Source organism: Condylura cristata, unplaced genomic scaffold (genome assembly GCF_000260355.1).
Source record: "Condylura cristata isolate star-nosed mole 26May11 unplaced genomic scaffold, ConCri1.0 scaffold00015, whole genome shotgun sequence".
NCBI lineage: Eukaryota > Metazoa > Chordata > Mammalia > Eulipotyphla > Talpidae > Condylura > Condylura cristata.
The window spans coordinates 42,303,490-42,330,622 of NW_004567116.1; the positions used below are offsets into that span (position 1 = coordinate 42,303,490).

General features: G+C 46.1%; 1 protein-coding gene across 1 annotated transcript in view; it reads right to left on the reverse strand.

The window, feature by feature from the left end:
* The window catches only part of TENM4 (teneurin transmembrane protein 4), a 511,167-nt gene that overhangs the window by 61,814 nt on the left and 422,220 nt on the right, over positions 1 to 27,133 (reverse strand). The window contains exons 17-20 of the mRNA XM_004683244.2: positions 25,950 to 26,166; positions 9,498 to 9,617; positions 4,826 to 5,087; positions 1,598 to 1,865 (exon numbers count right to left, since the gene is read on the reverse strand). Of these exons, the coding sequence (XP_004683301.1) occupies positions 1,598 to 1,865; positions 4,826 to 5,087; positions 9,498 to 9,617; positions 25,950 to 26,166 (867 nt within the window). The remainder of the gene's footprint in view (positions 1 to 1,597; positions 1,866 to 4,825; positions 5,088 to 9,497; positions 9,618 to 25,949; positions 26,167 to 27,133) is intronic.

The window sequence follows — 27,133 nt, forward strand, 5'->3', positions numbered from 1 at the left end:
AAGGAAAAAAAAATCCCCAAATCATGTGTAATGAATACATGGAAAAGCTGAGTTAGGGCACATTGAAAGCTGGAGGCTGCTTTAAAGTATCAAGGTATGAACATCCCATGTTTTCATGTGTTTCAGAAATCCTGGCATCTCTAGAAGGACCCTGGGAGCCAGGCCCTCTGGGGCTGTAAAAGGTACTTTCAGCACTGGCAGAACCAGCAATGGCATTTCTTCTAGCCAGATCCTACCACTTGCTCAAAACAGTAATTAACAATTGGGCATCTCTTAAAGTTCCTTTCAGATGCCATAAAAGGTTGCTGGCTATGTGTGGCTGGAGGGGAATGCTGGTAGATGATGTCTCTGTGACCTGGAGTCTCTTAAGTCTTGGGAAAAGTAACCATCAGCCACTGAAGTCTTATAGCAAAGACACTTCCCTTTGTGACTGACTGCAGGGCACTGTACATGCTAATTTCATCTGAAGAAGTTATAGAACCTCATTGTTTTTGAAGGTACAAAAGACGCCACTGGTCTGTAGAAGGGACCGTGAACAGTGAGGGGTGCACCTTTGCTCCCAAAGTGCTCTTTGGGGTAGGGTGAATGCAAACCTCTGGGGAGGGTCTGGAGAAAATCCAGCTATGTTTCTTTCTGACTGTTTGCAAGTCACCTCACTTCTCTGAGTTTCAGCTTCCTCAAGCAGAATTTGAGGGCAATTTCTGACCCACGAGATAGTTGTTCGGGTGATGGTAACACTAAGGTAAAGAGGTGGGACACATATCCAGAGTGGGCACTCAACTGACACTCCTCATTTCCTTCCCTCCCTTCCTTCTTCCTTCTCTCAACATGACTTCTCTGCTTCCTCCTCTGTCCTTACCTGATCTAGAAAAGGAATGAAATTGGAGTTGTTCAAAATGAGAAGGGATTTCTCTGGCTCTTACTCTAAGTGCTTAAAGGATTAGCCTTGCTAACAGACCAGCTCTGAACCCTTCTGGGTCTCTATTCTAATTGAGAAGCTGAAATAAGCATAGCCAGCCACCTCACCCCCCCAACCCCCACGTTCCCCCAAAGTCCAAGGAGTGAATAGGGCTGGGATTCTTGGGAGGCTACGGCCACTGTCTGCCTCATCTAAAAAGAGTAGTAATAACAACAGAGACAACCTCTCTGATTGGAAAGGAGGTAAGTTAAAAAGCACTTCTGATGAAGGGAATATTCTAGCTCTTGTACAAGAAGTGAAGAAACCAGGGCTCCAGGCACCCCAATTTTTACTCATCAAGTCCAGGCTCCTGGCCATGGGGCATGGGCAGGGCAAGGCCATGGGGTCTGTCTTTATGACACTGACAGTCCCATTTAGCCCACCACGGCCACCACAATGTTTTTCAAGGGCCTTTTGTTTTTGTAACCCTGTTTTAAATGGTCACATTTTCCATATTCAGGTCTTTGGGTACATTCTTCTAGATCACAGGGGGCCACGAGAAGCTCTTGAAAGCAAACTAAGTCTCAGATATTTTTGAGAGGAGGAAATGAGAAGAAACAAGGAGGCAGAACAAGAGCCCTGTTTTCCCAAACTCAAGTGTCTGAGGATGGCTTTGCGTCCTACAGCTGGGAGGCTTACCAAAGGCTTCCGAGAGCCCAAACACCTTCTGGTTGTAGACGTCTGTCTTGTCCCAGATGAAATAATAGGACAGGTCTGGGGCTGCCGCAAACCACTTCCTGAACAGCCGGCCCTCGACCGCCACCATGAGGTGGACCTTCATGAGGTTGAAGGGGATGGTGGGGTGGGTGAGGCTGATTCTCAGGACAGACTTGTAGCCGGGGGTACGACTGCTCAGGTAGCTCAGCCTCATCTTGCAGCCAGAGATGACAATTTCTTCCTGCAAAGCCTAGAGAGACAGATCATAGCAAGAGGTGACCACAGGGTCATAGTTGGACTCTGGGTACTTAAGAGACAGAGGGGGATGTGGGGGTGGGTAGAGGAAGGAAAGTGGGAACTAGCAGAGAAAGAAAAAAAGAGAGAGGGGAGCAGAGTGTAAAGAGAAGCAGGAGGAGGAAAAAGGAAGAGAAGGAAGAAAAGGCACTGGGAGAAGAGGAAAACAAGAGACAGGAGGTAACTCCTCCAACCCCGACACTCCACCTGGTTGCACAGGTCGCAGGCCTCGCCTCATCCTAGCTCATGACAGAGAGGGCCCCAGAGATCATGTGGGCAGCATAATGCTGCCTCTCAATCACTAGCTGTGTCATCCTTAAACACTCACGGCTACCCTGAATCTCCGTTTCCTCACTCAGGACTGAGTAGGTCACAGATAAAGTGCCCGGCACGCAGCTATTCAATACACGTTCCTAAGTGGGACTAATGTGGTCAGCAGCCTCTGCAAGGATTGTTCCTCAGAACTTTCCTAAAGGACAACTGTTTCAAATGGTTTTCCTCTTTTGGAAAGTAAACAGAGACTATCAGGTGTTGACTGAACACTGATGCAGAGGTGAGGGCACTGCCTGTCAAGGACCTGTGGCCAAAGCCCTGTCTCCTCCATGGGAAGAGGCAGAGTGGACCGAATGGAGTCTTGGGCACGGAGGGTCCACAGTATTAGAAGAAGGTGGTGGGGGAAGGCAGCACCTTCTGCTCAGTTAGTTCCAAGATGGGATGTTTACATTAACACCGGACACTTAGGCATATGGTAGAAGCAGACAACGTTTATCCGTCTGATGCTCTGGGCTCTGTTTCAAGAAGGGGAAGTGACGTCCATCAAGGTTAACATATTCATTGAAGGACGATAGTTATTTTAACCCTGTGTTCACAGAGGTTCGCAAAGGAACTTGGGCCTTCATAATGAAAGACTTTCGCATTCTTTCTTTTTTTTTTTAAGAGTTGTTTATTTATGCATACAGAACTGGGGTACAGGCCAGAGGTGCAGGGGCAGTGAGATGATTCATCAGCAACAGAGTGGGGAGCAAAACAGGCCGACTCACGAAGTACACTGCTGAGAGGAGTAGTGGGCAGGCAGGAGAGGTCTGCTGCGCCATGTGGGTCACCTCCGGGGCAGGGGATCGAACTCATGCTGAAGTGGCATTAGCTTCTTAGTGCTGTGCTTTAATCCACTGCAGCACCAGGGAGGGCTGGCATTCTGTCCATTTTACAGAAAGGTATGCACTCTGACCCTTAGTCCATTCTCCTGAACCAACAGGCGATATTAGGGTTTGTGCCTAAACCAAAGCAATCTTACTAAATTAGAGCTGAATGGTTCCTGGCACAACAGGCTCTGCACCGTGGGAAAGGAAATAAGTATTTCCTGTCTTTAACATCCCTGTAAGATGAACACTCCGAGTGTCTGAAAAGGCCAGCCAGTGGTTGGATTGGGAAAACCCAAGACTGTTTTCATGAATCTGATAATAAGCAAGGTTAGTGACCCAAGTGGGTTTGTAGACACCCAGCCCAAGGAGCAATGTAAAGAGGGTGGGACCTTTCACCTAATTTGTTCCAGAGTCCCTGTCCTGGGAAAGGATCTAGCTGGAGCTGAACTAGGATTGAGTAACAAATTATTTCTCTCCAGAAAGCTCTTGTCTCTACTGACAGCTGTTTCATAAGCAAGGTCAGCCTGGTAGTTGAGACTGGAGACAAGCACCGAATCTCTGAAAAGGAGAGCGATTTCAACCTGCGGGTGCAGTGAGGACTCCAGAACGGTTATGCTTCCTCCTGTGGGCTGGCGTGCAAAGCCACTCACAGGGCACACGCAGGGAGGTGTGTTCACTCAGTCAGGCATGAAACACACACACACATAAGTAGAGACACTCCCTGAGCCTCTGTGCTGGTAGGTCATTAACATGTACATGCTCACTAGGCAGGCGGGGAGCTGGGGCCTCGCGGGCTCCCACACTGCCTGTGCTCTGCCTCCCCTGGCCTTCCTTTGAGCCTTTAGAAATTTGAGTGAAACCGTGAAAGAACTCAACACTGCAGAAGTTCTAGACTAAAATGCATCTTTCCAAATTACCCCCTTCTGACGGCAGTTAAGTAAAGAAAGCACGTGGGTCTATAGACTCAAGCCAGAACAACCCTTAATGGGAAGGAAGGCAGCGCCTGAAAAACACATCATTAATATATTAATTATTAATCTTAAAAATAATGGTTAAGATTTATTGAGCACTTACTAGGTGCCAGATATTGTGCTAAGCACCTCATGTATATTTTCTCATTGAGGTTGCATTCTAAAGCGAATTCTTGGGGGTCCTGTCTTACTCTCAGTAGAACCCATCATTAGAGGGCCCTCCCTGATAGTGCAACGGGTTAGGACACAACATTGCAAGCTGGCTACAGCCACTTTAGTGCGAGTTCAATCCCTGGCACCGGGGGTGACCCACGTTGCCCGGCAGACCTCTCCTGACCCGCCTGCTCCTCCTCTCAGCAGTGTACTTTGTCAATCTGCCTGTCCTGCTCCCCACTCTGACTATGGTGAGTTCTTTCTCCCCCCTACATCTATGGCCTGTACCCCAGGTCTGTATTCATAAAAAATAAATTTAAAAAAATTAAAAAAACAGAATGCATCATTAGAAATACTTTTAACAGACATAATGAGAAGGGGGATTTGGGGGACTAGGGAAAAGGAAAGCGGAAGTGAACTGGATGGCTTAGTGGAAAGGGGCAGAGTGTGCCAGGCAGTGTTCAGTGCCCATGTATTTTAAGTGTGTAAAAGGCACAGCCTGTATTCTGATACCACTGCCACTGAGGTGTGCAGAGCTGGATCCTGGGTAGTGGGCGGCTGGGTTGCCTCTTTCCCCTGGCTCTGAGATCTTCCTCCCCCACCCCCAAACGAGATGGAAGGCCAGAGAAATGTAGTGGACAAAGTGGTACCTGAATTTCTGGAACGATGGGGCCTTTTTCTGCACAGGAGCTGGCGAAGGCAGTCAGTGGGGATGGAGACACGACTGGGTTGGGCCGGGCAAAGTTGCTCAGGTCACAGCTGGGAATCTCATTCTCTTCATGTCGCATGATGATGGTTTCCATGACGAAGAAGCGATCCCACGGCAGCCAGAGGGTGTGCTCCTGTGTGAGGAAAGGTGCCCGCTCGAAACGCAGAGTGACGGAGACGCCGCCGTTGGTGACCAAGTCAAAGCTGTTTGTTTGGGAGATGAGGTTGAGGAAGAGAGAAGGGGCAACAGGAAAAGCAGGAACCAGGAGGTGAGGGAGAGGAGGCGCAGAAGGAGAAAAAAAAAGAGAGAAAGGAGATCATACCAAATTAAACCAAAGGCTTTGGACATTTATTGAGGGAGACTCTAAAACCTCAAAGATTTATTTTTTTAATGTACTTTAGAATTTATTACATAAGCTGTTGATTTGAAGAGAAGGGGAAAAGGAAATTTATTAAAAAAAAAATGTCTGCAGAAAAACAGCCCAAAAGGCACACAGGTGTATGTGATGCTTTCCTGCTGGGGAAAATTGGGCAGAAAAGCACATGGGAGACATCATAAACCTGTGCACAGCCCCTCGGTTTCTGAACTTCATGGTACATGATTTTAACATGTACACCATTGTAACATGGAGCCAAGCAGCTAAAAGCACTTTTTCCAGTCTCAAGACCCATAAATAGAGGTATATTCCCATGGCCTCCCACCACAAGTCCCCCTGAGGGACTCCTGCAGGGAGCATGGCAGTGCCCACTGTATGGGGTACCCATGCTTTTAGGGCCACCAACCACAGGAGTTATCCCTGTGAAGGATGCAAGGGTGGGCTTTGAGCCACAGGGGGTGGGGGCACATGTCCCCATCCAAGGCCAGAGTTTCAATAGAAGCTCTGTATTTTTCTCTAATTACAAAAACCAGCATGACCAGCTGAACTTATCTTTTGATTAATGTTCTGGAAGGACAATGGAAAATACTTATTACGGAACTGCTATTTTCATTTCATTTTTAAACATCACTGGCTTTTATAAAAATGTCTCTTGATAAGTCACTGGAGTCTATAAAATAGTAGAGAGATCACAAAAGGGTCAGGTGGAAACCACAGGTCTCTCCCCACTGCGGGAGCTGCCCCTCACTGTGGCTAACAGCACTGTGCTGGGTCATGAAGTTAGTTTCTCAGACACCTACTTTTACTCCAGGGGAAGACTGCATATTTAAAGACACAGTGGCATTTTAAAATCCAAGCAAGTAGTGATTTCAGAATGTAAACAGAGCTTCGAGCTGGAAATATCTCAAGGTTTACTCATTCTCATTTTAATTTTAGGAATTCTGTCTTTAGATTGAAGGATTTCGGTGACAGAAACCAGCTGCTTGATTGAGGAGCATTTAAAACCTAAAAGACTTGATTACCACCACAGAGGGAGAGACTCCAGAAAGCATTTTCTACTTTGCGGGGTGGGGGAAATGAATCACCGTAGAGAATTTGCCCTAAGTCATAACGACTTTCATGAAGAGTATTTGCCAGGACACAGGACAGCTGATGGGCCCCTGCACTGGTCTTCTCAACCACCAACAACTGAAGTCAAGACCCAGCAGGATAAGCCTTGCTTCTGTCTTAGGAAGCCTAAGCCTTGGCCTGGTTCTGCTTCAAACTACTGTGTGATCTTAGGCAAGTCACTTAGCCTCTCTGACCCTATATTTTCTTATCTATAAAAATATAAAAGTTCAAATGGATCATTTTGGACTTGAAAGATTCTATGACTCTACAGCAATTTTAGCTATGATTAGGATAGATTACACTCTCACTGACCCTGCACCTCTGGCCTGTACCCCAGTTCTGTATGCACTTTTCTTTTCTTTGCAGATGCTTTCCATCCACTTTAACTGCTCCTCACTCAGCCCTTTCTGGATCCACACTTGGGTAGAGGAAGGTGGGCATCACCATCTTTTGATAAGTAACACAAGAAGATGTTCATCTTGAATTAAACTCAGGTTTGAGTTCTTAAGAATATTCATAGTTTGAAGTATATTCCCCTCCCCTCTCAACAACCTTACTGTCAGAGAACTGAACAGCATCTGTACTTTGACAGAACACTGGGAATCATCAAGTAGAATTTTGACTCAACCTACAAGCTCTTTTCATGAGAAGCTGAGTATGGGGTGGTGGGAAAGACAAACTCTCTGAGCCACTTGGGTGCAGGTGGCCTGGCCAAAGGCTGGTATAATGGTGGGGCAGGCCTGCTCATCTGGAGGGAAACCTTGATGTGGATAGTGTGTGAATCTGACCCCACATGGAATGCCTTGTTCTCATATGGCGATCAGATAGCTTAGGACAAGTCCAAGTACTGCTATTTACTCCACGGGTGATTTACCTCATTTGCTGAGCCTCCATTTCCTTCTGAAAAATAAAGTTCATAAGCAAAATCATACTCATTAGATAAATGAGATAAGGGGTGGGAAAAGCATAGTACTTTTATTCCTTGGGCACCATATATTCTGTATGATCCTGAAATGCTTTTTCAATCAATGAGCCTGAAATGCTTTTCTTGCCTGCTATTCTTCCCATTTTTAATGCTGACCTCTATTTCCACTTCTTTAATGATACTTTTGGCAACTTCCCTACAACTTTTCTGTTAACAAAACTGGGCTCCTGTTAAGACTTGAGAGCTGACATTTCAGTATGAGGGGTGTATGTGAAAGTGGGGTTGTGGGAGCCAGACAAAGGCCATTCTTAGGGTGCCTGGAGAGTGGAAATTACAAAGATGTGTTAGGCCTGGTCTTGGACGTCCAGTCGGCCTGTATGTACTATACTATCTTTAGACTAGAGCTCTATGCTCTGACCTTCTCCTCGGGTATGTGAAGAAAGGCCAGTCAGGGAAGGAGAGGGAAAGGGTGATATGCCACCCATCACATAAAACAGCGACAAGGAGTCTTCAGACACCCAAAGCATAAATAATGACTTTCCGTTATAGTATGCTGCAACTAAGCGGGGGGAAAAATCCAAGCCCCTACATGTATTGGCAAAAATTGTTCTGAAACTTGAGTGATAAGTTGCAGCGACTCTGACTTCTATGATGTAATACAGCAAGTGGAGGCAGGAAATGTGGCTCACGCGTCCCTCCTAGGACCCCATGCTTTCAAGGGGCAAGAGATATCTAGGACAAACAGGATGAGTCAAACCTGGAGGTCGTAGAGTGGGTGCTTCCCAAAGGCCACCAAACTAAGTAAATCTTATGTGTTTTATGGACCTGACCAAGGATAGCAAGGCCAAAGGCTGATGATTTGCCATTTCACATAAGTGACTGGCAAGTTTCATAGCAAAAAAGAGCAGTCTTCAAGGCTCCTTTGTGATGACTGTTTCACAGCAGGTAATAATGTAGTCAGAATACTCAATGCCTATCATGCTCACATCTGCCAAGGCCGTGAAGCTGGCAGTCCTGGGGTGGGACGGCAGTAAGGAGGAAGAAGACCCCTCATCCTGCAGTGGAAGTCTGCACTGAGGTGCTCCTGGGATGGAATGTGCGGGGCCGAGGGCGATGGTCGGGCTTGGTTAGATTATTCCAATAGGGACTGGTAGCCAACCTCTCCCAGCTGGGCCCCTTCCCATTCATAAGGGGTACAGGAGAAGGTGCCCCATGCCAAGCTTGCCAGCCCTGTCTAAGAGACACATGTCTACAAACAGATGAGGCTCTACTTCATTATCACCTCGGCCAGGACATGTTCACATCTGATATTGGATTAAAGAGGTGCTAAAAATCAATCAGCCTGGAGCATAATTTCCAACACAGAGTGAAAATCAACCTTATGGGCCTACACTTAGCCAGATGGACTGCTACCACCTGATTTTATTAAAAATAGAGGACTTGTCACCACTGACAGTCTAAATATCCTGTTTTCTCCTTTCCCTCCCCTCTTCTCCAAAATATTCTCATTGCTTATCCTATAATCACCATTTTCTTGTCACTCAATATTTTTGCAATTTTAATAATTAATAGTATATTTATTATGTATCAGACATTGGAACTACAGTAATGAACCAGAGTGGGGCAGAGAACTAAGATTTATTAAATACCTACTTGTGAGCTAGACAGTATTAGAACTCTAGCAGATGAAGAAGTTGAGGCTCAGTTAAGTGAGGATATTTATCCAAGAACACAAACCTGGCATGTGTTCCCAGTATGACTGAAGAAATTTTACTAATTCTACAGAGGATTTTCACAAGAACCCAAAGGTTAGAGATCTCCTATCACCCAGTGGCTTCTAAGACCTAAGTGACTGCAGATAGAAACCACACACACTAGAAAACTAAGATTTCTAGAGCTGTCTGATCTGTAGAAAGTGGTCCGGTATTTTATGTCATAAGCCATGGAGCAGGATAATATGGATAAGGTATGTTGTACTCTGAAAGCCAAAATGAGAAGACACTGATTAATTGATAGGTAAAGGGATGTAGGCCAAAGTCAGATACAAGGCCGCATGGCTAGTGAACTGCAGAGCTGGGCATCTGAATCTGGGTTTTCTGAGTGAAGTCCCACCCTCTTTGTGCATTATCATTCCACCAGTCGCTATGTGGCAAGCCTTTAAGAGAAGGGTTCATCAACCCTGGTCCAAAATAGGTCTCCTACCTGCCATCTTGTCTGCTGATCGTGTATCCAAAGAGAGGGTTATTGACGAAACTAATGTTTACACCAACCAGTGGGGTACCATCTGATGTCATCACTTGACCACGAATGACACACGCATGCCTGTGGGTAGAGAAGAGAGAAGAATATGACCTACCTGTCATGCTCAGCACCGTGGTTGCAAGGGAACCCCTGGAAGCTAGAAGACACAAGCAAGCCACTCAGACATCTTGGCCGCTAGGGCTCAAGGTATTCATGCAAGATAACAATAACCTTCCCTATTGCCTCTATTTAAAGTATCAGATGTCCTCCAGAGTTATTATTGGGGTATATTTCCTGACTTCTCACTCAGAGGTTATTTTCTAGGGGTACTATGTTATGCTGTAAGGAGATAAATTTGATCCCAGAAGACTGTACAATGTAGTTATGTGTGTGGATTTAGAGTCATGTGACTTGGGTTCAAATCCCAGCTCTACTACCTTCAAGCTCTCTAAACTTGTACAAGTTTGTGACACCTCTTTGGGCTTCTCTGTTTCACCCTGATAGAGAGGAGGTTCCCTAATAAATGACAGTGGTCATAACTGTCATTAATAGTCTTGCTGCAAGTGGACACATATAGGACAGAGGGCACTTGTCATCTGGCACTGAAGATGGGATAAGGGCAGATGCCAGAGTCACCTTGGAGTGATTTCTGGAGCCCATCACCTTTCCCAACATCCTCTCTCACTCTCCCTCTGTATTCCAGACTACGAACCATCTGCTTTCCCCAAACTTGCCAGGCAAATGTTGTTTAAGGCCACTGTGTCTGCGTAATGTGCTTCCATCTGCCTCAAATGTCATTCCTGCACCATCTCCCAATATTCTCCTCACTTAAGACTCAGGTTCAGGCGATGCCTCTTCCCTGAAGCCCATCTTGATACACCTTATCAGAACAAGTCACTTGATTCCTACATCTGTCAAAAACACCTTGATATCCTACTACATGGTGCAAACATCACCTCTCTCTTAGATCATGAGCTTTTTGAGAGCAGAATCAAAGTCTATTTCTTCCTTCTTTCCTTCCTCCCTCCTTTCCTCTCGGTAGTATCTGCAAATGCCTAAGAAGTTGGGGTACAGGACAATTTGAAATCATCAAGATGTTTTTTCAAATATTTTAGCAAAAGAATCTTTTAGCAGGTAACATTTTTAAGGACCCATAATTGGGGGGAACCTCTCCCAACAAGATCTGATGATAAAATACAGGTGGGCATCCAGTCTTCTATTGGGGTGGTTCTGAAGGCAATTCTCTGAAATCTCATACTCTGGAAAAGTCAGAAAAGCCAGTTGATGCCAGCCACACAGGGTGGTGGTGGCAGAGCCAGGCCCTGAATCCAGGCCACACAGCCTGGTTGACAAGACAAATCTGAGAAAAGCTGCAGACGCTGTCTCCAGACAGTGTTCTCCACTCACCTTGGTTTAGAAGGCTTTTTTCCCCTCCCCCGGCCTAAGGAACAACTACTAATGAGGCCTGTGGGCGTTAATAAAAACATGTCTCAGATGAGTCTTTGCTTTATTAGGTGTCTACATCTCTACCTTCCTAGAAGTGATAAACTTTTCTCTGTTTGATGAGAAAAGCAATTAACACCAGGCTTAGAAGCAGCTGGTCTTGCTAGTGTCAGCTTGTCCTTTCTGAAGGCAGGAACAGCTACCCACAATGCACTGAGTTGCCCACCCACCCCACCTTTCTACACACAATCTGGTTAGTGCTAATTCAGTCAGGGTTTCCTTCCGAGGCCCTTGGTCTAAATGCAATTACATGGCAAACAAGTTAAGCGGGCGAAGCTCAGCAAAGACTCAGTCCTGCTTTGAAGGTCTCCCGATACATTTACGTGAAATTATCTCTCCACTAATGGGAAAGATTTATTCCATCAATTGTATTCAACTGGTACTGAGAGATGCTTTCTTTAATGGAGGAAAATTGAATTTCTTATTGCTGGAGCTTTGTCCTTCCAGAGAATTACTAACAGATCTCATCTCCTGGTGTTGGCTACTCTCCAGACCTCGCCTGACATATGTGCCTTCAGATACGGCCTGGATAGTAACCAGCTCTCCAGGGATGGCTTCTTTTTCATAGCTGCCCTGGCTGCTGCCCCTCACACACATGCAGGCCAGCCTCCTCTGATTTATCTCTCTTTGGGGATTTCCTGATAATTGGGAAACATTAAATCAGCACCGTTCGGCTATCAAGCACCTTGCACTTTAGCAAGCCAGAGCAGATGGAATTTTAGACCAGGCTTCTGGGTATTGCCTTGGATTCTGGGGAAGATTAAGTTGACTCCATGCATCCCTGCAGGCTGCAAAAGCCTCTTGTGAAACAGGCACTTGGCTCAGGAAGTAAAGCCTGGAGAAAAATACTTCCATCCTTCTTCTATTTGACCATGAATTTCAGTTGTCAAGAAGGCCCGTTAAACAGAAAGCCCGCTCTGAAACAGAGATAGGGCGTCTGCTCAGTGGAGGCTTCTGAAATGTCTCTCTTGCCATGTACTTCTGCCTCTTCAAGTCTGAAAGGTGTGTGTGTGTGTGGGGGGGGGGGTTTCCCAGTGCTTTCTTCCTTCTTCCATGTATTTAATGGGAACTACCTGCAGTACAATGGCAGACATTTAACAGTTGGCTTTCAAAATAAAAATAGAAAGAAAAATGCTTTAATTTGTAGTGTTTGCCTAGTTCTGTAATGTAAATACCTTACCACCGTGGCTGATTTCATGCTACCAACAAGATACCATTGAATGCAGAGCTGGGAAGAGATGCACAGTGGGCCCCCATTACATAGTGTGTCCACCAGAGATACAACAGTCCTCCTAAAATAATAACTCAAAAGCAAAGATGACAGTAGAATGCTGAGAATGATTAGCAAATGATGAGTTCTAATTACTACTTTTGTTTTTAATTCAATTTTAATTTTAAATAATTTAGTTTTTAATAATAGTTGTATACAAAAATCAGCTTGTGGAATTCCTGCACATGTCATCATCAGTTCTTATTCACTGTTGGCGGGAATGTGATTTAGTACAGTCTGTATGGAAAACAGTAAGGAGAGTCCTCAGAAAGTTACAAATGGATAAACCATATGATCCAACAACACCTGTGGTAGGGATTTACCCAAAGAACATAAAAACACAAGTATGAAAAGATGTATATACTCCTATGTTTATAGCAGCATTGCTCACAACAGCCAAGACATGGAACCCCTGACAGAAGACTGGAGAATACACACTCAATAGAATACTACTCAGTTATTAAGAAAGATGAAATGGCGGGATGTTCAGATGATTATGCTAAGTGAGATATGTCAGTACATGAAAGCCATGTACTGGAATACAAATAACCAAAGAGAATAAACTGGTAAAATAACAAGACTAATTCTTTTTTTTTTTAAGATTTATTTATTTATGCATACAGAACTGGGGTACAGGCCAGAGGAACAGTGATGGTGAGAGGATTCACCAGAGACAGAGTGGGGAGCAGAACAGGCAGATCGAGGAAGTACACTGCTGAGGGGAGCAGCGGGCAGGCCAGGAGATGTCTGCCACGCCATGTGGGTCTCCTCTGGGGCAGGTGGGGATCGAACTCATGAGAAAGTGGCTTTAGCTTCTTAGTGCTGTGCTTTAACCCGCTGTGCCACCAGGAAGGGCCCACCACAAGACTAATTCTTACACTTTGGATAATATACTGGTTATTGGAAGGAGTTGGTCAGGGGAACTGAGGCCAGGGGTGGGGGAGGAAGAGGGACTTGGGTAGGTGATGGGGATGAGGCACTGGAGCTTTAGTGGTTAAGTGAGCGTGTATACATATGGAGGGGTGAAGTTGTACTCCCCAAATTATATGGCTTTATAAATTAGTTGCAACTCAATGAAATTTATAAAAGGCATTGTATTTAGATAAGCTGTATTATCAACAATGTCATTTAATTTGTTGCCAGGATTTGTGAAAAAAGAACAAATACTTACTGGGCCCTCCCTGATGGTGCAGTGTGGTTAAAGCACAGCACTAAGAAGTTAAAGCCATTTCTGCATGAGTTCGATTTTCGCCGGTCCTGGAGGAGATCCACATGGTGCAGCAGACCTCTCTTGACCTGCTCGCTGCTCCCCTCAGCAGTGTACTTCATCGATCTGCCTGTTCTGCTCCCCATTCTGTCTCTGGTTAATCCTCTCACTACCCCTGCACCTCTGGCCTGTACCCCAGTTCTGTATGCATAAATAAATAAATCTTAAAAAAAATAAAGACTTAGGGACTGTAAATAAAAATTTTAAGAAGATAGTGAAAATCAAATCCATTCTTGTGAACTGGTACGAGTGATTTCTGTGCACCCCTGGAACACACCCTCTCAGTAGGGTCAAGTAGTTGCAGCCTGCAATGTGAAAGCCCATAATGGAAGAGCCTGGGTGAGAAATCACTAGCGTGGGGAGCAAATCACATCACCAACTTAGGTTTCCAGCTGGTTCCCATATTCCTCTGATCACAAGTGCTATGTTTGACCTGTTTGCTCCGCCTGGGCACTGTCTGGCATAATGGAGTTTTGGCGTATTATTTTCTATTCCTCAGAGTCCCAGCTAATCTGTCATCACCTCAGGGAGGCTGTTATCAACTCTTCTTGGCACAATTAATCACCTCTCCTCTTGGTTCTACTAAGCTTTATAGAATCTCTTTCTGACCATGATCATCATAGGTTTCTTTAGTTTATATTTCCTCAGCTATCATACATCTTACTGGAGATCTGGCAGTGCTGGGATCACATCCAGGATCTAATCAAAGTATAGCAATTGCTCCCTGGTGAAAAATGATCAAGCAATTGGAACTCAGAGAGAAAGACTTGCTCAAGGTTGCTCAGTAAAGAACTTAGTGGCTGAGCTGTCATTCAACACTAGGACTTTCTACTTTGAGGTCTTGATCTCACCATTTAGCATTGTGCAATGTATCTGTATTCACTAAAATTAAGTTCACTTTACAAAACTGGATACCTCCTGTAGCTAGGTATTGGATTATGTTAGGTGAAGGAGCTATGGAAATACACGAATGACATGACAGTCTCCCATTGCTGTCTGGTGCTCACCAAAGCCAATTTGAAATGCCCGACTGTAGTTGTCTCTGACACCACTGAGTCAGTACATGGGTCTGGCGTATGTCAGGCAGCTGGGATACAAAACAAGCAATTAGGTTGGGCACACTCTGCCGGGAAGATGCACTCATGCCAGACCAGGGGCTATCAAACATGCTGGTGTGAGTCCAACCACACTCAGGGCCCAACTGAGGAGCCTGAGCACCTTGCCTGTGCCAGTGAGGGGAGAGGTTTGCCTGCAGCTTCCTGAGGAGGAGGCCAGTTTGGGGTGAAGACAGGCAACTGCTAGAGACACCCAAACGTCATGGAGCAGGGTCCAACAAAAAGCAACGTTAGGGCCCCTCAGGGTCACAGGGGTGGAAAGAGCCTTGGGCAGGGATACAACTCCTTGTCCTGACCCTGTTAACAGAAAGTATGACCTTGGAGAGTCTTTAGTCTCTCTAGGCCTCCATTCCCTCTTCTGTCCATGCAGGCTGAACGTTTTTACAACGTGATGTAAAGTGGAATCCAAAGCAGCTCAAGAGTAGATGATGGTTCTTACTGGGTGCCCCCGATCCAGGTCATGTAGCTCTACTACATGTGGCTTCAGAGTCTTAAAGTATCTCATGCAATACTGATCTGAAACCTTCTTACCATCCTGTTTACTCAAAAACAACTTGCTCACCCTCAAGACCTACCTGGAAGTTAGTGGTTCCCCCACACTTCTAACCCTCTGGCTTGCCTTTGCAAAACCCTCACTTATGTTACACATTGGGGCAGTCTTCTCCCCAGCACACAGGGAGCTTCTTGAAGACAGGGGCCACATCTCCTCACTGCTGTATTCTTAGCATTCAGCAAGGCGGATGTTCATTTCTGAGTAAGCCAAAGACAGCCTCCTAGAAAACAGGGTTTGCCATGGAATTTGAGGAGTACAGAAATGATATATTTCTGTAACTGGAAGTAGGGGTGATGTCAAAGAATTTGGAGCTACCTGGCCCTGCCAGGGATGTGACTAGGAGGCCAGAGGCTGAAAGGGACAGGCATCCTATTGGTCAATCATGTACACCACGTATAGATAGCCCTTCCTTTGGGTTCTCAGCAGCCTCAGCTTGTAACCCCACTACTTTGATTGAGGTTATCAGTCATGTCCTTTTCATCACTTGAATTCCAGTGCTTAGCACAGTTATAGGTCTACAGTGAGCGCTTCATAAATGTTGACAAATATCACGTAATGAATGATAATGGGAGAAAAATAAGAATGTAGTTATTTCACACAACCTAAAGTATAAAAACATGTATGTGTATATATATACATATATGTGCATGTCTAAGTATATATGTATATGTACTTTGAGGCCTAGTAAATGAGAATAAAGTTTAGTTAATTTAAATTTATTTGTCTTTGTAGAAGAATTGAGGTATAGGACAGAGGTGGGGGAGGGTGAGGGAAGGGAAGAGAAAGACCAAGCAGATCAATTGAAATCTACTGCTGAGGGGAGCAGCAGGCAAGACTGTAGAGGTCTGCTGCACCATGAGAATTAGCTCAAATTTAGGCTGTAGCGTAATAGTGTGAGACAGCCCCCAGGCCACGAGGGCAATCCAGCATGGCAAGCACACATTTCCACAGCACCAGGCCCTGTCCAGGTGCTTGGACACTAGTGTCTCTATTTGGAAATGGGGTCAGTTTAGACTGCACCAAAGACTTCCAGGTATATGAAACTAGATATATGGAATAAAAATCACAGGGAAGTGCTCTAGTTTATTACAGAAACGCTTTTCTTCTCAGACCACTTTGCATCTATCTGGGCAGAAGGAAGAAGGAATTCACAGACTCCTTCAGATTAGCAGGAGTAGTTAAATTTTAAATTATTAGAGTCTGAGGGTGACTGAGTCCAAGCTCCTTGTTTACAGTGAGGATGTGACTGTCAAGTTTAGTGGAGCTGCTCCTCACCTCCTCTCAAAGCTTGGGCTCCCAAGGTCAGATGGGCTGGCAATGAGTACTGTCTTCAGTACCATGCAGCTCAGATCAAAAACTTAGGCACCAAAAGGGAAGCTGGGATTCCAGGACGAGACAGAAACCCACGTGGCAGAGCTAACAAGTAAGGGGTCAGACAAAGAGTAGGAAGACTTGCGGCTGTCCTGGTTATGTGTAGGTTGGGCCTAAAGGCCTCCACAGACTAGAATCACATGGCCTGACAGCAGTGGGAGGAGGCGGCAGAGGCAGGGTGGCAGGCAGAGCTCTTGAATCTGTCCAGAGGCAGCATCTCTCCCCGCCACAGCCCTGGACCATGAGTTCACTCAGAACCAACTTTTGATGCCACCAGGAATGGACTGGAGGGTTGGCCAGTAGACTTACTGCAGAGGCCTTTGGTAAGTCTTGACCCTTTATGATCCGTTGCAGATGACACTAGTAATGTGAAGCATGGTTCTCCAAATATTTTAAGTCTTAGCATTAGATGGAAAGAAGAAAGTCCCTGACTAACAATCACTGAGGAGTCCAGTTTCTTCAGCATATAGGCTTTGCTACTATGCTGGGCCTAGGGCTCCCTCTGGATCTAGGTTTCCTCTTCTAAGGCAAAGGATGGCGACCTCAGGTGCACTCACCTCTGTCTGTCGTGGTGCTTGATATTAGCATCAATTTTATAACCTCACTGATACTTCAGGCTGAGAGTCTTATTTTCTTCACTTCTCATAGTGGCACTAAAATCTATATGAATACAGGTCTCCCTGGTGGTGCGGGAGGATGTCTCAGCACTGTGAAGCTATCGGCAGCCTTTGCAGCACAAATTCCATCCCAGTCAGGGAACTGACTCACACGATGCAGCAGACCTCTCCTGTCCTGCCCACTGTTCCCCTCAGCAGTGTATTTTAGTAGATCTGCCTGTTCTGCTGCCTACTCTGTCTCTGGTGAATCCTTTCACCCTCCCTTACCTCTGGCCTACACACCAGCTCTTGTATACATAAATTAATACATCTTAAAAAAATAGGACTAGAGAGAATTAAAAAAAAAAAAATGTCTGACACACAGAAGACCTTCATTATGTACCAGGCATTCACAGTGAATGCATGCTGTGTCCCAGCCATTGGAATCCCTGATATTTTTGCTCTTTAATCTTCTAAGCAATCTGCAGTCCATGTTACAGATGGGGAAGGAGTGTCACTTGCCCGAGGTTACTTGCTCTCATTTGCCTGAGGACTTGAATGCAGGCCCTCTCCTTCTAAACCCCCAGTGGTTCCCATGCAGCCCAGCATTCTCTGTTAATGCTTCCTGTGATGGACAAGCTCAAGCTACAAAGCAAACAGAGATTGTAATTCAGTTTTGAAATCAATAAAGGGATGATCAACTGGCAGAGCCGGAGTTGTTAGCTGCTCATCAGGATGATGTGAGAAGTTGCTGCCTGCATCCTGAATTAAATTCACCTAGTTGCTTTATCATCATAAACATTCATTTCAATGTGGGGAGGGATTTTGTAGAAACCAACATGAATAATATATAATGGTTGACATTTTGGAGGAAGCAGGATCTTTACCTTCTTCCATCTTCCATCAGGGTAATTTATCATTGTCTCCCTTCCCCCCACTTGTTTCAAACTGATGGGGTAGCCTGTCAGCTCAGCTTGTTCCGAAAACGCAGGAGTATAATTCAATAATAAATTTGCTTAGAGGCCAGCTGTCAGGAAGCTGGTGTTTATTTGAGCTCCATGAGGTGATCACTCCTGCATGGCCTGTGGAAGCTTGGGGCTGGTTGAGGGGGAGATTCACAGAGTAATGGCCTTGCCACTGACACTTGCATGTGACTTTAGAACTGCAGGGACCCTGAAAAAGTATATTCGTACATGATGTTTTCTTCCCCTTTCCATGTCAACTCCCATTTCCAAAATTCCTGGAATTTTAGTGCCTTTATAAAGGATCTGAGGGAAATTCTGAAGACCTATGTTGCACTAAGGTTAACTTAGTTCTGACTGTAGTAGTTCTTAAGTAGTTCTTAAGTCCTGATTTTTACCTTGTTAGGGAACAGGTAAGGGTCAGCTCTTTTCAGTTCCCTCAGGCTGTCTCGTCATTCTCTGTGTTTTTCTTCCACCCACCTGCTCCCTCTGAGAACCAGCATCATATGCCCCAGATTTTCCAGGATCACCTTAATGTCATACATCAGAGCTTGTCTTTTGACTTTTGATTTGGAAAATAGTATCACCATAAGCATGATGCAGCCACATTAAAACTTTCTCCATTCTCTGGTTTTTCTGTAATCATCTCCATCTAGAAAACATTTAAAAATCCTGTTCTGCTGAAACCCATAGTTTACTCACTAACACACACACAAACACAAGCACAACCCAAGTTTTATGAAATAGTTATCCTTCTGGTAATGCTACATTGATATTTTCCATTCTGTTCTACCCCATCCCATTTAAATTTGTTCTTCAAAAAAAGTTTTGACCCACTAAATTGATTTCCTAATGCACTAATGGGTTGCTGTGAAATGAAGTTTGAAAAGTAATATTTTAATGGCCAAGCTTCCTGACGAAAATCTCTGTCTCAGGTAATCACGTCATTTGCTTGTTTGCTTATTCACTCTGAAAACAGTCATTCATTGTTGCTTACCCTGAGCCACATCCTGTGCCAAGTGCTCCAGAACCAAAGGAACATCAGACACGACTCCTGCAGTGCTCCCCTGGTCATAAGCCTTCAGGGTGAGTGCCAGCCTGCCTTTGCCCTCCCCGGCCACTTTGTCTCTACTGCTGTCAGGCCCTCAGCCATGTTGACTCACTGATTCATTTTACCACTCAAGAAGGTTAGGCATGGGTAGGGGGTGCGGTGGTCAGTGGTGACTGAGCACAGGATACAGAGCCTTACAGTAATGGGGTATGGATGCATCTCATGCACTAGCAGGCCTAGGACAGAGGTGGTGCAGGCCAATTTTTACCAGTGGAGCTGTGTTCCAGGGCAGCTCTGCCCCTGGGTCTGCTCAACCTCCCTTCTCTCCAGGCCCTGACCCCATCCAGAGGCTCTGACTCTTTACATCAGCTCCTGTCCGCAGGATCTGACTCTGTCTCTTTAGGATCAATGCTCTGGACACCTGTCTTTTCTTTTCTTCCCCCTCCCCCTAAAGTCCCCCTGATTTCACAGGTCTTTCCTTTGTGCTCAATGTGTTTTACTGGCTGACTTTTATAGCAATGTGTACATTTCCAACTACTTGTCTCAGTGAATTGCTAATCCATTTGACTTGGAGGAACCCAAAAAGACTGGACAGTATCACTGTACTTCTCTCACCAATACAGAGTCCTCAATCATATTCTGAAGTGATATTCAAATAATTTAAAAACCATGTTTTTTTTGCCAACACCTTTTCCTATAATCTGCTAACCCCACAGGCTAGCACTGGCAACCCCAGTATTATCCTAGGTGAAGTCTTTGTCCTAGTCAGTCTTCCCCAAGAGAAGAGCTGGAACCAAAGTTGTGTGACAGGGACATGGCTGCCTTGGGTGCTCTTTGAGGAGAAGTCTCATGCCCGCGCACCCCCACCTCCCTGCCCCCCACCCTCTTCTGGCTGTTTGATCCCAAGCTCCACATTCCAGTCCCCGTATCTATTCTCCCTGTATGGACAATTCATTTTGGGGAATTTGGCTTTCACTACAGACTCAGTGGCTTCTTTCCCACTCAGATCTCCATAGCAGATCTGCATTGTCTTTTCCCCGTGACTCCAGGGAAGAGACAGCTATTCTACTGGGCTGAGACAGGGTTCAGACATCCAGGATAACCAGGAAAAAAACACAGTAGTCACAGGAAAGAAAGATGGTATTCAGCCATGTAACCCAGTGCCGATGGCTCCTATGCCTGCCGTATCCCCTCTGACTTTATGCCAACTTCAGAACAATCGAGGTCACTCATCTCTAACATTATGTGTGGACTTGAGGAAAGAATGGCAGAATGTCAAACCCAGGGACTGTAGCCACTGAACCTGCTCTGGACCAGGCACTGTGCTGGGTTCTAGGGACACAGATAAGCTGGAAAAGGCCCCAAGGGAGGCCTTCTTTACTTGAAGTCCACCAGGCAGTAGTTAGGCTTCAGTTCTGAGCCAGGCTCTGTGCTTCCTTCCATGGAGTCCAGCCCTGCCAAGCGCCCACTCTGCTTGCCTGGGGTCCTCACATCCTGGGGCGTTGCTGCCCATCCTTTCCTGAGGATCACCTCTACCCTAGTACTTCTGGCACATCTGCAGAGAAGTGTGAGGAATTCTGGAGACCCCTGCTCCTTCAGTGCAGACATGGGGGCAGTCCTCTGAGGAAAGAAGGTCTGGGGTGAGCCCTAGGCTGAAGACTGGCTTGCCTGCTTCCACTCTTGTGAGTTCCGGCAGGACTAGGGCTTCCCTGCCTCCCATGACCCTGTGCTTCTCCCTGAGGTCCCCTGGGCCTGACGATTTGGGAATCTGCTGAGTGATGGCACTTGCACCTCAGGGCCGCCTGCCCTTGCCAGGTGGCTGGGTGACAGCCTGCTTCCTGGTGCCTGTTATGTGGAACTCCACTCTGAGGCTACACTGTGGTACACCACATGAGGTGCCACAGGATATGGGTTTGCTGTCTGCTGAGGCCTTGTTATTGTTATGTACAGGCACCCAGTCAGGTGGGCTTGCCATCAGAGATCCTCCTCCCTGGGGAAATGCCACCAGATTCCTCCCTAAAAGCCTTCCGGCTGACCACCTCTGGCAGACGCTGCCTTTTCCCTCCCTTAAATGAGGATTTGGCCATCTAAACCTGTTCTTTCTGTTGGCTGCTGGATTCTTCTGGAAGGCAGGTTACTTGCAAGTTTCACTCCCAATTAAGGAAGCAGAGATAGAAACTCTTTTTTAACATCACCACTACCATCACACAACTCGCCAGTGGTCAGTACTAGGTTGAGAACTGACGTACTTTTTACTGATCACCTGTGTTGATTGGTTTCCAGTCAAGACCTCATTCAGTTTATCCTTTCAAAGGTTTTCATGCAATAGCTATTACTATTGACAATTTATTTAGCTAAGGTGACACTGGTTTACAACACTATGGGATGCGGAGGGATAGGATCATACCTCCTCACATGCATGCCACCCCACCACACCCACCAGCAAGACTCCCATAAGCCTCCACCACTGTCCACATGCCCTGTCCCTACTTTGTTTTTGCCATCTTTCCCCTGTGGTAGCCTCAGTTCTACACTCAGATATCTGGGATTATTATTGGGTTGGTTTTGCCTGACCCTTTGTTTCTCAATTCCATGTATAAATGAAACCATCAGTATTTGTTTTTCTTCTTCTTATAACAGGTGGTCTCCAGGAATAGGGGAGGCTGCGGGTTCCCTGCCCCACCTAAGGGAGGGTGGAGCTGAGCATGGAGAAGGAAGATGGAGAGGAAACTGAAGGAAGGAAGCAGGACGGAGAGCCAGAAGGAGACTTGGAGGAGGCACATGGAGCAGAGATATGTGAAGAAACTGTGCTTGTGTCTTGGTCTTGGATTGGCTAAAACATATGTGGGCAAGAGACCTGTGGGAAGCGTTTGTCTTGATTTTGATTTTGCTCTTGTCTGAGACATGTTGGGCCCTTTTGCCCCTTTCCTAGGGATCCCCACAAGGAGGTGATTTACACTCGTGGCAGGCTTTCTGATTCAGTGGCCTTGCTTAGGGTCAACCCTGTTTGGCTGGGCATTTACCCACAGGGTGATGGGTAACTTCAGGTGCTTGATTTGGGCCCTTTATTCTTCTCCTCTTCTGTATTGCACACTACTTATACTGAAGTTCCTTTCTATGGAAGGTCCTAGAGTATGTCTGGTCTTGATGTGGCAGATGGCTGAACCTATTTAGAGTGGGAAGGCTTGTGGTTCTGGGGTGTCCCTCTCCGTGCCCTGTAATACTCTAACTTATTTCTTTTATTTTCAGCTAACATTAGTTTACAATGTTGTTCGCTTTAGAGGTCTCCCCTTCAGGTGTTATATCACATCACACCCATCACCAAGACCCCACCGTCTACCACCAGTCCATGATGCTCCCTTCCCACCTTGCTATCACCCCCTTCCCTTGCATCTCCCCTCCTCCTCGGGTAGCATCGATTCTACAGTGAGTTTTCTAGGGTTTGTTGTCAGATGGACTCCCTCCAACCTTACGCTTGGTTTCTCAATATTCCATATATGAACCCCTGACATCAGCTCCCTGTGTGGGAGGGACAAGGGAGCTACCTGCTGACTTCTGACTGATTTCACATAGCAAATTACCCCTCCAGTTCTATCCATGTTGTTGGAAATGGCAAGAGTTCATCACTTTTGCATTTGTTGAGCAGTATTCTACTGTGTCTATACACCATATCTTCTTGATCCAGTCATCTGTACTTAGGTTATTTTTATAACTTAATTATTATAAATTGTGCTGCAATCATTATTGATTTATAATTGCAGGCATATGCACAAAGGCTGAATCATTTTCCTGAGGTTACCGAAAGCTAGTGGGAATAAAAGACAAGATTCAGATCCTGGGCGCTTTCTATTAAACTGTTTTCCATCATATGAGAGGAAAGGAAGCATCATCCCAGACGTGGTAACCAATCTGACGTTATCCCAGGCATCCCAGGCATCTCAGGAAGAACAGTTGTACCAGACCAGACCAAGATAATGAAAAACAAGTCCAAGAAGAAAAGAATTAGCTGCCTCTCTTTGTAGCTTTCTAGTCAGTTGGGGTGTTTTACAACACAACGTGTGTGTGGATACCTAGCAGTGATAGGTAGAGGCTGCTTCTCAATCCAGGGACATCAGGATTCAGACAAATGTTAGGTAAAAGGATTTTTCAAAGTAACCTTTGGAAGCTCTCATTATCTGTTCATTTGTTGAGCAAATACTATATTCTAGTTCCTGCCCTAAGTCCGATAGGCTTGAGAAAAAATTTCTGCGTTCAAGCATTTGTAATATAACTGTGGGTGGCAGATATATAAACAGTAACTAGTAGCCAATGTCTACTCCTGCTTCTGCTACAAACATGTAATGTGATTTTTTTTAACTGATGATTTAACCTCTCCGGACATTGACTCTTCACTATGAAATTAAATAGAAAATGTAATATATTCATTTCTCCCTCCCTTCCTTTCTTCTTTTTTCATTTCTTCATTGTGCAAGGCAATCTATACATGCATACCTGTCTTGAGCAACTACTAAGTGCTAAATGAGTAAGATATAGCCCCCTCAGTGAAGAGGGTTGACATTTACTTATTTGCTATATTAAACTACTGTCCAGAGCCAGTACCTGAAATGCAAGTTGACTGGAATCCTATGGCCTGCTGCTGAGAAGAACACTTCTCTGGGTATAGGTTACTCAAATTTCCCACTTGACAGGCTCCTTGGGAAGTCAGACCTCTGGGAGCAACAATCCTGAAATCCCTGTGCAGCTCCTCATGGCACAGTGGGCCCAGTGTATGATTAATGACAAGCAGTGGATGTCCCTGCTGGCAGTGACGGGGATGGCCTGGGAAGGGTGGCTGCCGGCAGCCAACCAGCTGCTGCCCAGACCAGATCCCACAACAGCCTGGCAAAGACAGGCTAAGCAAGTAACATCCCTCTTAGTAGGAATGATATTTATATCTCCAGTTGATTAAAAGAACTCAGGCCACAGGAAGGCCCACAAGCATACAGGCAATATCACACAATGGAATAAAAGAACAAGTTTCCTACCCAGAGACAAAAGCGGTACATCTGGCCAAGATAAATGAAAAGGTTTTTCTTCACTCTATTTTTGCTCCTGGCTGTGCCTGTGAATTTGGGAAAGTCAACCTCTGAGTTTCTCCAATTTTCAGGGGTCAATTGAAGGGTCTGTACTATAAAGTACTTCAGTTGCTAAGAAGGTCAACATTTGAATGCTTTCACACACTCACAGCACTTCAATGCTCTCATCATGTCCCTGCTTCTTGTGAGGAAGAGCTGGCCAGTGGAGGGAGCATGGGATCGGAGGCCAACGGGCCTATGCTGTGTATCCAGCTCCAACAGCCCCTTCTGGGGTTCTGGGTTACACTGGGGAATGGTCATATTGCCCCCAGGGCAGCTCCCGTGACTTCTTAGATTTTTGTTCACCTCTCTCATGCTCTCTGGGCAAACTGTCTGCTCATAGTTTCAACTACTGCTTTTTTTGTTGCAGGCTCCCAAATTGAGATCTCCAGCCCTAGCTTCTCTGTGAGCTCCAGAAATGCTTGGTAACCACAAACAGGTATTTCCTCATGGGTGTTCTAATAAAGGATGCCCCTTCTTTGCCCTTACACTGCTCACAGGGGAGGCTTTCACCTGGGTCCTAATCATGCCCCTCCTCTCAGCTGATAGCACCGCTGTGGACCCAGGCATCTGAGACAGACTCTGCTCCCCGCATGTCTGAGACCCAGGCAAGAGTAAGCCCTGCTGATTTTCCCTTTTTAACAGCACTTGAGGCCGACTCCAGCCTTCCCACCCCTCCTCGCTGTCCCCTCGGGGTAGAGTGTCTCTGCTAGAGTGAACACAGAAGGCTCACAGTCTTTGGCGCTGAACTAAACTCTGCTGACTTAGAGGATGCTCTGCATGTATGAGGCCTTGTGCTGCTGGAAGACATTCCAAAGAAATGATTACAAGTCTCTCCTTCTTGGCTACCTTTTCCCAGTTTTCAGTCTCTGATGTGTGTGTGTGTGTGTGGGGGGGGGCGGGCTGATTCCAGTGCCCTTTCATGTGCCTGACTCTCTGTACAACTGTATCCCCTCTAGGAACAGCCTTCCCCTTTCCAGTTAGTTAACAGTATAAGACTCAGCTCTTGCCTCCTACACAGAAGCGCCTCCTTTGTGTAAGCCTGGGGGCTTACATCTGGCTTATCACACGGGAACTATCCCTTTTTACCTGGTAGGTAAGTGTGAGTGGCCAATGGCAGAAACTACGTTCTAGTCCTCTCTGCGACTCTAGCACAGGGCTTGGCACAAACTGTCTAACAGATGGTGCAACTGAGATAAGAAAGAACACATGAGCTATGGCCTGGGATGTCAGCAGACACACTCCACCCCCAGCCTAGCAAAGTCTTGTGGATATCAGCTCGGAGGGAGCATGGTATCAGAACCTTTCAGCTCGTCTGCAGACTGTGGAGTCAGTAAGAGCTGACTGTAAAGTGGGTATTGATCCAAGATTCCCCCTGGACCTTTGATTTCTCACTCTCTCTATCTATCACCCAGCGGGAACAACAAAACTTGCTCATAAAATTCCAGATGCCTTGGACAGCAGTTTTCTAAATGTGGGTCTGCCTCCCTTGACATAACCCCGAGAGGCCACCCTTCTGGCCTCCTCCCACTCCAGGCACCCAAACACGGTCCTGGAGGGGCTCATTCTACCCTAGAGAGCCACAGACAGAGCTGGGGCTCAGGGACTCACCCTCCATCAAAGGGGTTCTCGCCGGGGATGATGTGTGTGCTGTCCCTGCCCACCAGGAACTTGATGCGGTCATAGAAGGAGTGCAGGCTCTGCTGGGACACGGGGGCCTGTGTCTCCTGGATGATGTCCAGAGGGTCAGGGGAGCCCAGGCACAGCGGGTTGATGTGGCAGAGGGGCTGGAGGCAGCAGTCAGGATCCATGCAGTCCACCAAGCCATCTGCAGGGGCGACAGAGCGTTAAGTTTATAGCGCTGTGTTCAATGAGCCATGTTCGCCCACGATGCCGCCAATCACTTCTCTATTTTCCACTCACTGAAAAACTTTATTAAGTGCCTGATACAGAGGCCAAGGCCTTTGCTGGGCACCAGAAAGATTCAGGCGATTCAGATCTGATCCCCGCTCACTAATAGGAGAGACAACAAAGTAAATGTACAGAATGACGTGCTCTTTTTTTTCCCAAAGAGACAGAAGGAATTCTATATATGAAGGCCTAAGATGAGAGAAGACATGGGTATCAGAGTTGCTAAATTCAAACACTGGCCCACGACGAGACTGCAGGGCTGGCAGGAGTGGGTGGGCTATGTCTCCTGGGCCAGCCTGGGGTTTGCATTTTACTGTCAGAACAATGCAAGGCTTTGAGCAGGGAGTAACTTTATCTGATTTGTACTGTAAGGAACAACTATAGCAAGGAGAAAAGGCTGAAGAGGGTCAGGTGGAATCTGGGGGCCCTGTGTATGTGTGTATGTGTGTGCTTGCTGAGGTTACATGGGGGAAAACTGGTGACTGAGACTGCATTAACAATGGAGATGGAGAGAAGATTTTAAGAAATGGTCAGGGCTAGGAATGATAATGCTGACTGATAGGCTGTGGAATGACAGGAGGCAGTGTCAGTCATTCTCAGCTGTGACGTAAGTGCACGAGGCTCGCCTACCTGCCCCTCTGTCCCCCGTCCCCCCAGCCTTCTGGGCTTTTTGAGTTTGTTGGGTGGTTTCAGGTCTCTGACCAAAAAGATTCAGTCAGCATTAGCAGGGAATTTGCCTTTCTGCATGGATGAATTGCTTCAGGACTGAAAATTGTATTACAGCTCTAGTTTCATAAAGTGCAAAGAAAGAAATTTCTATCAGACTATAGATTTTTGGTTGTATTATCCCAAAGTACTTTTATAGGCACCTGACAGAATACCTT